Source organism: Orbicella faveolata, unplaced genomic scaffold (genome assembly GCF_042242905.1).
Source record: "Orbicella faveolata isolate gen_17 unplaced genomic scaffold, um_ofav_v1 contig_25, whole genome shotgun sequence".
Taxonomy (NCBI): domain Eukaryota; kingdom Metazoa; phylum Cnidaria; class Anthozoa; order Scleractinia; family Merulinidae; genus Orbicella; species Orbicella faveolata.
In genome coordinates this window covers 1725751-1743546 of record NW_028301553.1, presented here as the reverse complement: position 1 = coordinate 1743546, position 17796 = coordinate 1725751, and the positions used below count along the sequence as shown (strand labels likewise).

The 17796-nt window shown below is 38.2% G+C and overlaps 1 protein-coding gene across 1 annotated transcript; it reads right to left on the bottom strand.

The window, feature by feature from the left end:
* Positions 1-152: 152 nt before the first annotated feature.
* Positions 153-16445, bottom strand: LOC110040608 (beta-galactosidase-1-like protein 2). The gene is made up of 18 exons (XM_089294799.1): positions 15940-16445; positions 15715-15783; positions 14403-14498; positions 14079-14187; positions 13714-13815; positions 13080-13170; positions 12523-12587; positions 12066-12216; positions 11005-11085; positions 10508-10606; positions 10302-10337; positions 8813-8865; positions 7954-8103; positions 7137-7259; positions 6059-6140; positions 5164-5251; positions 4631-4868; positions 153-2246 (listed from the first exon to the last, which is right to left on the bottom strand). Exons 1-18 carry the CDS (start codon positions 16203-16205, stop codon positions 2154-2156), a joined length of 1992 nt encoding a protein of 663 aa, XP_089150925.1. The 5' UTR covers positions 16206-16445; the 3' UTR covers positions 153-2153.
* Positions 16446-17796: the final 1351 nt, after the last annotated feature.

Sequence of the window (17796 nt, the reverse complement as noted above, 5' to 3'; positions counted from 1 at the left end):
AGAAAACTGAATGCGCACAACATAGAGTGAACCACTGGAGTTCAATACGTCTGCAATACACCACGTGAACTATCACACTCAACTTCACCAGGTTTTCTCACTGGTCGCTGGGACCACTCCGACAAATACAAGTTGAACAGTTGGATACAAACTCCCTTTATATTTTTTTATTTTCTTTATCATATAAATTTCCACAAAATGTACCTTTGGATAGGAAATTTTCGTCTTATTATCATCATGTTCTCGCTATCATTAGATGTTTAACAAACTGACTTCAGTTTGTCATTCGTCATAACATTGTCGAAGTAGCTGTGGATCCACAGCTACTTTGACAATGTTATGACAAAATTCATGATCAATACCTGAGCAGACGCATGAAAAACTGACATCAAGTTGTTTTTTTTACGATAACCAACTGTCAAATTCTCTGCTCTCGCTAGTTGACGCAACGCATAAATTAAAAACTCCTGGGTCTGTCCGTTTACTGACAATGAATACTAGCCAATGAGCGCGCGAGAATTTCTGCAGTTATCTTAAAAATCTTTACTTCAAAGCATTACAAATGATCCATTCACGATGTGCAATTTAAAACTTGAAACAATACGACTGAAGTATCTAACGTTACTTTAGTATCACTCAACTAGTGGACTAATGCAAATCCTGCATTTTAATTGGCTACGCTACTAGAGGACTATTAGTAATAGTCCTCGAGTAGCGAAATTGGCGCAATCGAGCGTGACGCTCTCTTTCGTTTTATTACCAAATAAATATTTCTTCAACTTTACTTGCATTTGCTGATTTTATTATTGCCTTTTCTGTCCTACTAGTTGAGTGATACTAAAACAATTAGACCCTTCGCCCTCAAGGGCCACGGGTCTAATTGTTGAATAATACTAAAAGTTTTTTCCGTTTTTTATTCGAACAAATGTTTAAAACTGCGGACCTCTCTAAAAGTTCTGTGTAAATGACAATCTACAAAACAAATAAGCCCAGCGCAGATATTCCTATAGAAATGTATTAAAACCGCCTTAAAATTAGGGATGTAAATAACATGTATCCTCTCATAATAATTGTAATTTTCTTTTACAGTTGGGATATGTACGTGTAAGCTTTTAAAAGGGAGTCGATATGGGGGAATTTCGATAACTATAGTTTAGGTTTTCACATTTATTTAGGAAGGTTGTAGCTAGTCAGTTGAACCGCTAGGATATTTATTTATAACACCGCTAGGATATTTATTTATATTTCTTTTACAGATTACTTACTCACGTGTTTTCTAATGTGTAAGGGAATGGGTGAAACATATTAAATTTGAACTGCGGTGAAAGATGTAAAGACATGATTGATCATCGCAGTTGTGTGCACAACTTATAAGCAGTTGTGAAAATAAAGCCTGAAAATGTAAGATGAAGATAGTTCAGGCTTGAACGTTCACGTTGTGTACATAACTACGGCGATCATTCCTGTCGTAGCATATTTTGTAAGGGTGAATATTTTCAGAAATAACTATAGAAACTACCCTTACACTGAAAGGCTAATTACAGAGCGTCCAGAAAGCAATGTATATATGTATATGCTACCCACAGAACGTAATTACCCTGGTGATTCGATTTTCATCTGGCCCCCTGGACCCTGGAGCTGTGCTCTTTTGCGCATGCCCAATGGCTTGGTCCGGAAAGCGAAGGTCTGGGGTCCAGAATCCATATGGTCTTTAAGTAAGTTTCCCACAATCAATATTTATGCTTTATTTCGGACCAAAGCAGGTGATAAAAACACAAAAACACCTCTTGAAGCCGACCATTCCTTTTTAGCTGAAGAGTTATAACGTTTACATAGAGCGCTCTTTTTTTGAGCATACAAAATCCAATCTGAGCCCCGGGAATTAACCGACTCATTGTGGTAATTCAAATCAATTCAACTTCAGTTGAAGACTTCTTTCCACTTCAATAAACGTTGTTGGGTAAAGTGGGGAGTACTCTAGCAAATATGTTGAGCCTGAAAAAAAATCGGGCTTTAACTTCAGAACTGCAGTTGCGTACAAAACTTCGATGACCATTCATGTCTTTACATCTTTCTCGGCAGTTCCGGTTCAAATATATGATCTTTCATGCAATCATTAGCTTACATAATTCTGTTCATAACATCACTTTTTTTTAATGTCTATAAACAGGTTCTCCCATAATCTTTGGCTCTGTGACAAATGAAACATCGGGAACTTCACATTTCTGCAATTCAAACACCACCAACTGAAAGAGAACCAAAATTGTTGTCTATAGAATCTCTCCACGCTCAAACTATTGTGACATCAATGAGTATTTTAATACTTCATCATGTCCATTCATCGTGTGGGGCATCAGTATTTTCATCTTCTGGTACGAAGATGTTTTAAACACCAAAGGTGTACACCACATTAGCTTCGATGCATGGAAAATGAATCATGGTGCCCGTCGGAAAATAGAGTACATCAAAATACCTTAAGAGGGTGTGGACTAGGTTCAAAAATAATCCCTGTACACTTCTTACGAACTGAGCAAGAGGGCCGTACTGGGGAATATTGACCCGAGGTCGTGGCAGTAGGGACCAAGCGTGACGAAGTCCGTAGGGCCAATATTCCCCAGTAGGGCCCGAGCAAGCCAGGTTATATTAGTAAGTAGTTTATTATATGGCACTCGAAAACAACAAAAAAAAACCCACACGGTTTATGACCCTTTCAATGGAAACGGTGCGAATAGCAAAATCCTGACCAGATCATCAAGAACTAGACGCTCTAAGAGCGTTTACTCGGGCTTCGTACCGCAAGTAAGCGTATTGAACACACTAAAAACTTAACATTGCGTCTAGATACCCGGCAGCCTGAAATTATTATAGAATTTCCACGAAATAACTCACTACTTAGAATAGTAGATCTTTGTTTAGAAATGTCAAGCGATTTCACGTATTATTTTGGCTTTGTAGTTGAGGAAATTTTCGAGCTTGGACATACCATAAAATCTCGATGTTTTGACATTCAGTCCAGAATGAAGATATATTTGTTCAGAAATACCAGGTGACTCTAAATAATTGTTTTGGTTTTGAAGTGGACGAATTCTCGCCAGTCATACTACGACAATCTCGACTCACGGGCAAGGTTGTTCAAAAAGCTAGCTACCCGGCGGTCAAAAATTCCTAGATAATCAATTTCTACGAAAATTACTGTTATTATTTCAAACCTCCCGAAAGTATTTAAACAAGTAGTTTGATCTCTGGTCATAAACACCAAGAGATTTTATTCAATAATTTGAGTTTGCAAGTTGTCCAACGAACTTTGTGTGACTCACAGGCACGGTTTTTCAAAAAAGCCACATATCCCCGGAAGTCAGAAATTCTTTCCGTTTTTTCCACCGAAATGTCCATTCGAACCTGCTGAGAATGCTCGATCTCTGCGTAGAAATACCAATCGCAATGGATTTCCGAACTGCATTAAATTCACATTGCCTCGGCATGGAAGCACATAACAGACCATAACATGACGACAGTCCGCTACAGGTTGCAATTTCAGACTGCCAGGTATCTAGCTTTTTGAAAACACTTCCCGGCTGCCGGGTAAAAACAAATAAAAGAATCAGGATACTTTTTAACACACAGAGTTACGCTTAGATGTTTACTATTCAAGTTGCTTCGTTGAGTATCCTCTTTATCCAATTGCATGTTATTTGCCTCATCTTCCAAGTTCTGCTTACGACGATTCGTTGATTTTTCGGCATCCGAGTTGTTCACCTCAGCATCATGATTTTCGTAGTTTGAACTCGTAAATGGCTGCTTTGTTATCTCATGAGAATGAGCATGAACTTTGCCTATCCGGCGGCTTTCAAGCAATATAATTCGTGGGCCAAACCGTTCTGAAAACGATCGACATCTTCTTCGAGTCTTTCCCAAACTTTCCTCGCAAAACACAGCATTCACATTGATATTAGGGAGCTTAAGCAACGACGACGGCGACGCCGAGGACGACGCCTAGTAAAAAATGTATTTATATTTCACAAGCGAAATTCGCGATTGTTTAGATCTGTTCAATACGCCAATGGCTCTTAAAACCTGCTTAAGCTAAATATGCAACGACGGCGTTCAATTCCAAATGGAAAAACGAAAAATTAGCGTTCGTCGTCCACGTTCCGTAGACGACGCAGAACTTGGTCATTTTACGTTGTTGTTTTGCAGAGGACGGCAAAGAAATGTACAAAGATTTATAACGTACGTGCACAGCTACTGTTTTGCTCATTAAACCTTTTGTTTAGTGACGTTCTCGTTGCCGTCGTCGTCGTGGTTTGCTTAAGCTCCCTGTTCACGAAGAGCGAATCCCCAGTTTTCTCGCACTACGCTAGGAACGCCTGCGACCATGACCCCCCATTTGGCGACCAAACACGGCGACGACGACGACGAACGGCTTGCATTTTTTGACTTTGGCTTTCCTACGGAAGCCCGAGTAAATAGAATAAACCATGATATACCTTGCCATATAATAAACTGGAATTCCACATTTTCCGTACCTTATATTTTTCGAACCGTTGGCAAAACGTTCTTACAAAGGTACCAATGTCCGTGGTTCAAAAAACTCAACATTCCACTGTACAGTACTTCATAAGTAACATACCTCGTTATGTCCCTTGTTTAACCATGGTGCTGGGAGATATAGCGTCTCTTGTGGCCCTATTTGCCAGTACCTGCCTAGGTTATGTCCATTAATGAAGCACACGCCTTTGGTCCAACCTTTCATGTGCAGGAATGTGTCTTTAGGTTCCTCTGTCACCTCAAATGTTCCACGGTATAGTGATGGTATGGAGGGTAACTCTCCTTCTTTCATTTTCGTCCAATCTGATTCTCTACTTATTCTACAACACAACGTAATAGTGTTTTTGTAATGGTGGTAAATAGTGTTACAATATGCATATGGTAGTTGTAATACAACAAGTCACAAGTAAAGCGATTTTCTATTGCATTCACTTAGCAAGAAGATTAAAAACTCGCGAAAAAAATCCATTACGGCTGATAAAGGTTTTTCTTCACTAAAATTTCAATGTGTATGACATTGCAATAGGTTCAATACAATATTTCGCTAGTAACACTGTTTTCGGTAACAATCAAGAAAAAAGATTAATAAATGCTTCTGCTCACTAAAATTTTTACCTTTTGAAAAAGTCTCCCTTGAAGTCCATTGGGTAGATTTTCCAGCCTCTTTGTTTTTTTCCATCTACCAGAATATCACCAAGTATACCTGGACAAAAAATAACATTTGAACACTTTACCGCGCCAATTCTACGTTCCTTAAAACAGTAGCTGAGCACAGACGATAAAAACTGCTTTTATTATAGGTTATCACATGATTTCCAGTGCAATTTGGAATAAATAAGCACTACTAATTTACAAATTATGCTTATTTATTCCAAATTGCATGGGAATAATCATGTGATTACCTATTAATAATACACTTTAAATTCACAAGACTTCCAATGTTCGAATGTTCGAAAGTCTTCGGCAAGCTTCGGGTGATCTTTGGCAATCTTCGTATATCATTGTAACGTTTCGGCAATCTTCGGAGGGGTTCGGGTGATTGTCGGAGGTGTTCCTGAATGTTTGGGCGATATTTGTTGATCTTCCGAAGTGCTCCTAAAACGTCCAATAACCTTCGGCTATCTTCGGACGGCTTGGAGTGAACTTCGTCTACCTTCGAAATACTTAGGACTACCGTCACTAGTCACGAGTTTCTCCGTTCTAACTTCGGAAATCTTCGTTGTAATTTGCACTGGTGTTTCAATTTTGCACTTGCGTGTCAAATTTGCACTCATGTTATATGGAAACTGCACTCCCGTTTAGCCAATCAGAATCGAGATATTTCTTCAAGTGTATTAGTAACTGTGTAGTAATTAAATGTACGCTCGGACCGTCCCTTGTGCTTCCACTGCCTGTGTCCACGAACCAGAAGTACAAAGTTAGAAATTCACAGGTGCTGTAAACATTGTCAGTATATCTTTTCCTTGGCAGAGATAACCAGACTCAAAAAGGGTAAAATAAATACCCTCACCTTTCCGTTGTCTGTTCATGTCTTTCAAAAAGTTCACACGTCCCATGTTTTCAACAAGAATGTCAAGCTGAATTTTAGAACCCTGCAAGGACAAGAAACAAATCTTTGCTTGTGTTCATCTGATTGTTTGTGAGCTCACGGCCTAATCTTTTTCCTTCCATGAGAATATTACGGATAATTTATACAAGTGTAATATAGAGATTTAGCCAAGCCTAAAAGCGGAGCTCCAGGGCCGGGTTGTCCAAAACCCGATTGAGCTAACCCAGGATAAGCGAGAAGTTTGATTTGAGTTTTGTAACTTTGCGATTAGGTTTTCTGTTTATATATTGTTTGGCCTTCTGTTCTGAGTTTGAATAATCTCAAACTACACAAAACATAAGCAGTTAAAAACATTTTTACACAAGAAAAATTTATACTACAGTTAACATTTCGGGATGTGTCTACCGACTTCTGAACAACCCAGCCCTAATTACAACAAGTAAACCTGGCTTGAACTCGAGATCCTATCGAAAACTAGTACTTTGGTCAGCAGTCAATTTTACAAAATGAGCCTGCGACAAGGTCACGTGATACTGGTCAGCAGATAACTTGTTTTGACAGGTGTCAATTGGCAAAGAAGTACGTATCAAAGAAGTACGCTATGAAACAAAGCTGCATGTCTCGGTCAACGTATTAGTAATAGTAATTGGACTGAGTACCATAAGTAATTGAACTGGAGTACAATTTAGGGAGTAATCGCGCGAGTAATGTCAAAATCGGACGAGTGCGAAGCACGAGGCTGATTTGAAATTACGAGCAGGATTACTCCCTAGATTGTACGACACGAGGACCAATTGCTAATTAATCAGTAGGGCTTTCCATAAGTTCTAAAAACTGTAGGAAACATTAAGAAGGAAACTGATAGCCATGATAACCATGAGATTATCCATTCATTGGTTTTCTTTTCTTTCCTATATGAGTATGGTTCTCCGCTTGGCGGCCCAAAGGGCCACTGGAGCCCCGCTATAAACTGTACCGAAGTCACCGTCGAGAAGAACAAAGAACAACATAAACTATGGTAATGAACTAAGTTTGTCACCTTTTCACTGTGCTTTTGGTGATCAAGTTTTATTGCCACTTTCCAAAGCTCTTTCTCGTCAATGTAATGTTTATCTCGTTTCATTGCATCAATTGTGTGGATCAGTTTGAAGTCAAGGAAAACCTACAACAAATCGAAAATAAAAGAGTTGAATTTTAGTAACAAATCTACCTTTCATTAAATATAGGACGCATTTGTACTACTGATTCGCTGTAAAAGTCAAGAACCTGTCTATACACTAAGAACGTTATTATAAGAATTGATCTGTCACATTCCAGTAAGTGTTTTCAACCTATAGTAGAACGGACCACCAGGAGTCAGCAACTTAGAGAATGTTCCTAAAAATCTCCTTCCAATACAAACTTGTGAAAACAGACTGAAGTGCTTATTTGTGTATAAGAGCTATCCCTTTACAAGAGGTTCCAATTGTGCGGTCGGCTCCATGACTTGATGGCCTTCAGTATGCATGGGAGATGTTACCTAGCTTCAGGTTACAGATGTAAAGTCCATGGGCAGCAAACGAAGGTAAACGAACTTTATGGGAGTGGTCTTTGACCGAGGTGCAGCAATGGGATACAAGGTACGAGTTTAAACTAAAGGTGGGGGGAAGGAACAAAGCGGATAGATGGGTTATTTTTAACATATTTATCCACTTCTCACTCTTTCCCCACCTTCAGTTTGAACTTCACTTACAGTCAACTCACGACAACATAAAGGGATGTGGGGGGGGGGGGGGGGGGGGTCAGCTCAATAAAGTGGAAGTGGTCACTGTACGAAACTTCAAGCCCAATCCAAAGTTCGGTGATTTCCGTACTACCTGTGCTCTGTCCTTTACGTCGTTGATTGTGATTTCTCTGGGGATTGTATCAAGCTCTTTTTGATACAGAATGAAGCCATATCCCTGTCCACCATTGTTGTTAATAGGTAGCTGTTCCATGGGTATCACATTCTCTGTCTCCACTGGCGTCTTGAAAAGAACAAACAAACAAACAAACAAACTTACAACAACTATTCCGAAACTGTTTCCAAAGTTATCCTGTTAACGTATACTTTGGAAAACAAGAACAAGAACAAGAACAGGAGCAGGAGCAGGAGCAGGAACAGCAGCAGGAGTAGGAGTAGGAGCAGGAGCAGGAGCAGGAGCAGAGGTAGGGACAGGGGCAGGAGCAGGGGGAGGGGCAGAAGCAGGAGCAGGGGCAGGGGTAGGGGGAGGGGCAGGGGCAGCAGTAGGGGCAGGAGCAGGGGCAGGAGCAGGAGCAGGAGCAGGAGAAGGAGCTATGTGTTTACCACTAGTAGTGAGGAATATTAGTTTCCAACTTGTAACAAGCTTTCCATTACAAGACATCATTATGGGTTATTGACCAAGTGTGAGGTCAAGATGGCTAGATATTGGCCTTGTTCTTTTTTTGCATGTTTATGGACCAAAACAGAGTCGAGGTCCATAAACTCGCAAAAAAAGAACAAGGACAATATCCAGCCATCTCTACCTCACACTTAGTCAATAAAGGATTTATTACATGGCTTTGGGGAAATTTTTCTTGCAGGACGAGGCGGGTAGTCCCGAGCAGGCAAGATAGCTCCATCTTGCCCGCCCAGGTAGCCAATCACAGTGCAGGATTTGATTCATCTTGCCCGCTCATGGAGCTAGCCATATAATAATATACCTTAATACTTACAAAGAAATGCAACATTTCTCCAAGCTGTAAAACATGCTGCATCTCAACATCCTCTGCAAAACAAAATATTTGATTCTAATATATATTGTAATACTATGCCCAATAAATTTATACCGTTTGAATTCCGAAAGTAATGGCTTCAGTTACTTTCAGATTTAGCTGGCAAAAGGGGCTGCTACTTTCAGATAGCTGTCACTTTTGGGTAGCCATTTCTTTTGGATGGTTAAAAACCGTTTGTTCAGTAATTCACAGTTGTTTCAAACAAAGTACCCACATTATAAACAAAGCAGGCTGTATATAAACAAACAAGGCACTACATGTTGGTACTGTAGGGCGAAAGTATAAACTACAGTTGAATCTCTATTAAGCGGCCCCCTATTAAGTGGCCAACCTTTATTTGGTGGCCAGCAGCCAAAGTCCCAGAAAAATTGTCAGCTATACTTGTACACTGTAATAAAAACCTCTATTCAACAGCCACCTCTATTAAGCTCCCAACGCCAGCTTCTTCCCGTCCCAAGGGTGATTTTGCTTTGTTTTATACCTCTATTAAACGGCCAGGAAGATTTGAAGTTGGATGCTTTTATCCAGATGAAGGTAAGAGAATGACAATGTGGAAATGTAACTGTTTCATTGGCTTTTGTTAACGTTATGGACCGTATTATAAACATCATTGTTCTACTTTTTCTCCACTAGCATTTGTTTGTTCTTATGTTTGATAAATTGAAAACTAGACTATGCCCAACGTTGTTTTCGGGTGAACCACTATCAAACAGCCACTTCTATTACTGGTAAGTGGCCAGTCGTCTCATCCCCGAGAGTGGCTGCTTAATATAGGTTTGACTCTAATTACATAATTTGTACAGTATTATTTGACTTTGCTGCCAGATAATTACAGCTTATAAATCATAGTTTCAAGAAACAGTCAGTCAAGTCAGGAGCACAAAAGTTCGAAATAAAATCACAAATAACTCTTCCAAATTGTTCAGTGCTGCAGGCAGGCTGTTCCATCTGCATTGCGATTGAGATAAAAGAGTTTCTCTTTTAGTGACTTCTTCAAAGGGCCGCTACTTTCATGTGGGCCATTACTTTTGGGGTTCAATAGGAAGATAAAAAATTAGGGTTACTTTCGGGAAGCTGTTATTTTTGGGGAGCCGTTACTTTTGGAATTCTATGGTAAATTAATTAATTGGTGTATGGACTAAATTTGTCTAGGAAGGGTAGCACACATTCAACTCTCAGAACTCAGATTAACTTGGAATTTGGAATTTTTTTGGAGGAAGAAAACCTGAGAACCTAGTGAGATACCGTCAGTAAAAGGAAAAGAACCAATGGCAAACTCAACTTACATATGATAATGGATTGTGATTCAAGTTAACATGGCCATTGTGCACCTTTATAACCATTATAAATTCACGCATTATTTTATGCAAATGGTTCCTACCCTCACTGCATCAGTAAAGCTTCATGTTAATATTATCAATGTCCCTACCATATGTTGTCCTCTTGTGGTGCTCATTAAATGAAACTGAAAAACAAATAGTTTGAGAAATATTGTCAATGCACAGCTTTTATTTTTCATTTACAATCGTTTAGTATTTTATGGGCAATTAATGGCTGGAGAGTGTTTGCCGATATTCCAATTATTGAATGAGGTCCATTCCACAATAACATCATGTCAGGTACATGTTTAATCACCTTCTTTGTCAACATCTGGATTGTATTTTTCAATAACTTCTTTCAATGCGTGGAACTTCTCAGTGATGTCACCAGCTTCTGACAATGGAGCATCGTAATCTACATAATTTAATAATTACAGGAAAACTTTTGATCAGTGGATTAATTTTAAAACACTATCAGGTTAATGCAGCTGTTAATGTTATGTTAAAAATCTATATTTGATTCTTAATCAAGATTTACACTATATACTGTATACCTCATATATTAAACCTTAGTTTCAAGGAATGTTTGGGATAATTGCATAAAAACTTCAACAGCAAAAAAGTTGCTACTTAAGAAGAGAAAAGTTGCTTGACATTATTTTAAGCTCAGGGCAAGAATGATGATTAGTTACTCATTGTAATACCTGAGGAAGTGTCAGTATTGTTTCCTAGCTTTCTGTTTCATTAAGTCAACAAAAAAATGGCTGGTGAAGTGAAATGATACTGAAAAACATTATGCAGTTGTTCACATACCATAAGAAGTGACTGTTGGCTGGTACTTAGACTCATGTGCGATAGCATTGCCACCATTCATGAAGCCAAAATTTGTTCCTCCTTCAAAATGATAAAACAAATATTAGTATCTGTAATGATCATAATTTCTTCATTATAACTTTCTGGCACATTTTATAATTACACAGTCCAAAATTCTTCATTTTAAGTCTTATAGGCCTGTATGGCAAGGACGATGTTAAAAAAACAGGTCAGGAATACAATCATAAATTATTACAATGTAATAGTAGCAATTAATTAAGACCGCTGTAAACATGCACTGTGAGAGTGTAACATGATGAACATTGCGAAAAGATGCTCGAATTTTCGGGCAAATTTTCTTCGAAAGTTCGCGGAGACAAAGAAAGAAATTCGCGCATTTCGCTCTCATTACTTTTGTACAATACTGCAGTTCACCCTTTCCTGCAAAATTGTAAGCACAAGACCACACACTACAGTTGAACGCCTATTAAGTGGCCATCCTCAGAGAAATGGAAGGTGGCCGCTTAACACTGGGGTTGGCCACTTACATGTAATAGGCGTTGGTGTACTTTGAATATTTTGTTGACATGGTTGGTTGCTTGCATGGTGAACATAGAAGTTCCTCATCAAGACAATCATAGCAAAAAGTCTGTTTGAATGTTTTTATAAATTGTCACTTCCTATATCAGACTCTTAATTGTCATCGTCTTTTCCAAAACAAACCCAAACTATGTCTATAAAATTTGGAATTCTCATCAGGACAACCAACAGGTGGCCATGGCTGCTTAATAGAAGTGACTGGTTAACAAAGGTTCTATTTACTGTATTTTACTGACTATACCTTTGGGACTTTGTAAACAAGCCCATTAATAAGGGGTAGCCCACTCAATAGGTGGCCTCTTAAAGGAGGTTCAACCATATAATTTTTAATATATCATACTAGTTTAGCCTGTTCTGATAGGTTCATCAAACTGAAAAATGTCAAACAGTCAGCTTGAACAGAAGAAAGTGAGAAGATCTGAGATCACGCCACTAAATCAGGCTACTGGTGTCCAACCTACCATGAAACATGTAGAAGTTAATAGAGGCTCCGGCTCTCAGTATGTTTGATACTCTTTCTTTCACTTTCTTCACCTCCATCTTGTGATGCTGTTCACCCCAATGATCAAACCATCCTGGCCAAAATTCTGCCACCATTAGTGGCTTATCAGGCTATAGAACAAAACAAATCATTGTTCATTCTTAATATGTACTTCTTGTGCTATCACCCCTCCTGTAGGCCACCATCTAAAATGTCACTCCTTTGTGGTTGTTTAACTAGTATTCACAGTGGTTCTGTACTCAAATTGTTAATATTACTATAAATTATTAATTAAAATAAATTAATAAATACCAGTACTCTCAATTTGGACTTTGAAACTTGGCTTCACTAGCATTAAATAGAGATTGATTTGAATTCACTATTTCTGAAAAATGTTGTCACCTACATGATGATTACAGCATAACTGTTATATTTACCTGTAGCTGCTTGAGCCTCTTAAGATAAATGGTCTCATTGTTCTGGAAATTGGCAGTCTTCAACACTATCAAGAAATAAATAAAAAGAGAAAAAAGTCCAAACAAAACCTAATCACATGTAACAGGTATTCTTTCATAGTTAATGGAAAAATGCATCATGTACTCTTGGCAAAATTGTGGAGGCTAGCTATTTGTTGCCAAACAAATTGGATTATTTGCTCTTAATTTCAATGAGTTGATCATCTATACAGGCAACTGAGCCTTTACAGTCTATAGAAACTGTGAGTGTTCTTCTTTTAGTGCTACCAGGAATTTAATTAACATTTGTTAATTAAAATGATGCCATTTTGTAGAAAGCCTACAGCCACTGCACACTAATGGCCAAACTAGTTCACAATAGTTCAGCCAATCAGACTGCAGCAGTTGCCATTCTTAAGTGTACAAGTAGAGATTTACTAAACATAATTAGAGGATACCTTTTGCAAGCTGAAATTAATTCGCAACTCTTTTCAGGATAAGGTAAAAAGACATTTGATGGTTCATGTTTTCCTTCTCACCTCCTGGTAACTCAGGATAGTGTGATGACTCCATTTGTTTTATGCCATCTGATGTAAACAACAGCTCTGAGATGCCTTCATTTGTCATAAGCTGAAATGTTTCCACATTGTAAGTTAATTAACTACACTTACTGAAAGAAAAAAAAAAACAGTCAAATCTCTATTAAGTGGCCACAAATTAAGTGGCCACCCCTTATTTCTACTTCCCCTGGATGGGATGCTAGTCCATTGCAGGGTTATACCCCCACCTTTTAGTTTGCCGGTACCCATTTATAAACCTGGGTGAAGAGAGGCACTGTGAAAGTAAATGTCTTGCACGAGAACACAACACAATGTCCCCGGCTAGGGCTCAAATCTGGACCAACCAATCTGGGGACAAGCACACTAACAAAGCCTCCACGTTTGAAAAATAGAGCTCTCTAAATAAGGTGGAAGAATTCATTCTAAATAGGCCTGTTTAGCATCATTTCCATCCAATATCATTCTTTCATCTGAGTCTATCTGGGGCAGAAAATTAAAGAAAATCTCCAAGAAGACCTCCCCAAAAAGCAATAACTGGGATTAGTCAGTGACAAATTAACTTTATGCAAATTGCTTTCTTAAAGTCACATTATTTATAGCTAAAATTGCTCACTGTTTTGAGATAAGCCATGTATTCTTTGCTGAGATCATGTTCTCCATAGCTTCCATATTCATTTTCTACTTGAAATGCTATTATTGGACCACCAAGAGAGTACTGAAAAACAAGCAAACAAAACCACACAACAGTGACACTCCAGAATAACACAAGCTGTGTCACTTAAAGAAAGGGTTGTTATGCATGTTCAGAGGTATAGCTTGTATGCTTCAGATGAAATGTTCTAATTACGGAACATTAGCATGGTTGTTTCCCAATAGGATTGCCCTAACCATGAAGGTTACATAATGACTGATTTCCTACTAATAACAAAATAATTTAAGGCAAAATATTTTCTACCACTAAAACAAAGCAAAAATTACCTGTAAAGGAACAAGTATTGGGAGAAGTTTCTTGAAATATTTCTCAACGGCATGAATGTATCCAGGATACATAGACCTAAGCTTCATTTTGGGATCACGTAAGAGCCAGCTATATTTAGGAGAACAGAGTAAACAAAATATTTGAACAAAAAGCTGAAAACAAAGTTTCCCCATTCTCTTATGGCTTAAAACTAGTCAATATCCTCTAAGCAATATTATAACAAACAAATAGAAATTAAATAAATATATTTTTTTCTTTTTCTGTTATGGAAGTAAATTCCCGTAAGTAATATTATGTCCTCATTGTTTAGCAATATTCCTTACCTTGGCAGTCCCCCAAGGTCCCACTCTGCACAAATGTACGGTCCAGGACGAACGATCACATATAAACCAACTGATTGGGCAATCTTAATAAATTTACTGCAAAACAGTTTAAACATAGAATGAGACAGAAGACAAAAACTGCAATACTGGCCAACATAAAGGTGCCTGAGTTTTTGCTTGCATATTTTTCTTATTTTTGTAGGGTTTCTATTTTCCAAATTTTTAAGAACCTTGCAACTTGCACCGATCAGCACTGTGTACCAACCTGTCAGTAATGACCCTTATAAGACTGAGAAAATTACTTCATTGTGATTGGCTGAGAGCAGGCCAATTTATTGTTACTGCAGTAAAAATTAGTAACGGCATGTTCATAATTTTCTCAGTCTAAAGGCTCATGGATTTGAAAGGGTATTAAAATATCATGAGTGGTGTAAAGCCTTAATAATTAAATTACACACACATTAATAACTGAACTAACATTATCATTTACAGAAACTGATGCAATGACCTCCCCCCTACCCACCCACCCCCCCCCCCCCCCATATGAAAAGGTCAGTGATCCTTGTCAGAAAATTTAAGGTCATTCCCCAGTATTGCATTGCGCATCCCTACTGCACATAATTTCACGTGTGATTAGCCCGCGCATTAAAAAATGGCGGCTTTTTATTTGCGGCTGGACCTTGCCATAGAGATAAATCGTCATTTTCTCAAAAACGAGTACGGTGACCTATCATTTTTTTCTGTTGTGTTCAATTGAGTAATAAATTTCTTTATGTGAAATAAATATGGGCCAATTCTCAGTGTTGAGCAAGAAACAATCGTCGGAAACGTGATTTTAGCAAGCAATCGTGACTATAATCCTGGTGCTATTGTAAGGATTTATATGGTATAAACAAGGTGCTGTTGCTCCTAAATGAACATGGGGACCCCTAGTTTTTATTTCCAAATTTAAGTTCCTACAATATAAACGGCCAATAGGCAAAGTTTGACAGTGGAATGACCTTAAACTAAACTCCTAAGGGAGACCAATCTGGGCATGAGCCTAGCCGCTGTTCAGGAAAGGAGCCCGTGCTAGTAGACCAGACTCAAGAGATTGGCAGAAATTGAGCCCAAAAACGGAAATAACAACATTTCTCTTATCTCTCTCTTATCAACATTTCTCTTAAGGGTAAAAATAGTGGCCTTTTGTCATCAACCCCCTACGTGAGACCAGAATCCTTGACTTATACCCCTAAGTGAGACGTCACGAGCTCACATGGGAGTTCCCCCAACCACGGGCCTGATACAAAATTTTAATATGGCATAGACTCACACTATATCTAAGATTCCTTCAAAGTTGAACTGTCCTTTAATTTCTTCATGAAGATTCCAGGGAACGTAACTGTGGAGAAATGTTTGTTGATTGAGTATGCATAATTAACGCATTTAAGTACACTCGACGTTTGTTTTATTCAATGTTGTATGTTATATAAGGCGAAATCGCGAGTTTAATTCGAATTACTCAATTAAATTTAACTACCTTACAATAAAAACTTACGTTTCTACGGTATTCAATCCCATAGCTTTAAGTTTCAGTAGCCGATCTCTCCAATATTCCGGCACAACTCTAAAGTAGTGTATTGATCCACTGAAAATTCGAAGAGGCTTTGTTTTAAGCATGAATTGCCCCTTGGTTACTGTTAAAGCACTCATTTCTAGGGGCACTCTTTTGTAATGTTGAATCGCCATCCATAGAATAAGACATACTGAAAGTCCGACAAGTATCAGCAAAGGCTTCTTGCGAAAATAAATGGTTTGCATCATTGTTCCACGTAGTTGATAAACAAAAGCATTGACGATCGGGTTATTAAAAAGGCTGCACCTGAAGACAACGATAATTTAACTTATTGCACAACTTGAACACATTGCGAAGACACGCAACTGGTGTTAGTGTAAGAAGAACATGCATTCAAAACAGCTCCTAAAATTTCTTCCTTCCTCCCTTAGATTATGGACCGCAAGGTGTAACGGTGTGGGTCTCGCACAGGTAGGCAAAGCTTCGAGTCAGTCAGGCCGTGAGTCAGCGGTATAATGACTAAAGTAATCTACGTAGCTCCCAGCAGCGCAGGGTCCGCGGAAATTCCGTCAACTATATTGATTTCACATGCAACATTGTCAAACCAACTCGTTCAGTTTTTTTTTATAATACCATAGTACTCTGAATTTTGGGTTAATCAAAACTATAACAAAATTCGCGAACGTGATTGGCTATCAGCAGCCCGATTTGAGCATTAATTGGACAGTGTACTCGTCATGCTTGTAATTGGACAGAACGCGTCATTTTGCTCGCGCTGTTGCGTACGGTAGCCCAGAAGGGTCACCTACCATTTTTATTTTTTTAATGTTTGTTTTAATTTGTGTTTTCATTTTCGTTTTTTGTTTTTTGTTTTAAATTTTTGTTTTCGTTTTTGTTTTGTTAATTTTTGTTTTTGTTTTTAATTTTTGTTTGCGTTTTTATTTCTTTTGTTCGGACCAGAAAAAAAAATGACAATGAAAAACAAAAACAAAACAGAAACAAAAATTTAAGAAACAAAAACGGAAACAAAAATTAAAAACAAAAACAAACACAAAAATTAACAAAACAAAAACGAAAACAAAAATCAAAAGACAAAAAACAAAAACGGAAACAAAAATTAAAAAAACAAAAAACGAAAATTAAAACAAAAATTAAAACAAACATTAAAACAAACATTAAAAAAATAAAAATGGTAGGTGACCCTTCTGGGCTGCCGTAGCTGCGGTGTTCTTTGTTGAGTAAACTGCTGTGTTTTTCGGCATTCATATATAACGACGTTTAATCGTTCAGCGCTCAATCGATGGTTTGTTCGTTTCTCGAATTTTGATTAATCAATAGTTTTGATTAATTGGTGACAGGGCTTCGCGTCGTCCAATTCAATCTGTAATCATACTCGTGATTAACAAATCGGACTCCCGCTTCGCGGTCGTCCGATTTTGTTAATCACTCGTATTATTACAGACCGAATTGGACTCCACTCAGTCCTATTACCATTATTAATTAGCTGTAGAGACCAAACCTTACCGGGCCCCTACACAGTATGTTACTCGACGGATGTCGAGAGAGGAAGCCGGATAACTGGCGGCTAAAAAATTACCCATGGTCTTGAAAAAACAAGAACAACAAACACAATCCGTGCCTAAGCTTTTCTCATATCTGCAGAATATTTTTCTGAGGCGGCAGTCAAAGCCGAGCTGTTCTTTCGATTCAAATGATACGGACAATGAGCTTTCTCTTCGTAGCTAACAAAAATATGGACAATGTTAAAGGTGCTTTGGCCTCTTCTAATAGTTAACTTAACCCTTTGACGCGCAAGTAGCCATATACGGCCACTTAATG

What these genes read in the sequence shown, in the direction of transcription:
- LOC110040608 (XM_089294799.1), bottom strand. Translation starts at nt 16,205, where the DNA reads ATGATGCAAACCATTTATTTTCGCAAGAAGCCTTTGCTGATACTTGTC. An exon ending in GGATTGAATACCGTAGAAAC is followed by an intron (nt 15,784 to 15,939) that starts GTAAGTTTTTAT and finishes ATTTCTCCACAG; the next exon opens with TTACGTTCCCTGGAATCTTC. An exon ending in CCACAAGAGGACAACATATG is followed by an intron (nt 8,866 to 10,301) that starts GTAGGGACATTG and finishes TTTGTTTTGCAG; the next exon opens with AGGATGTTGAGATGCAGCAT.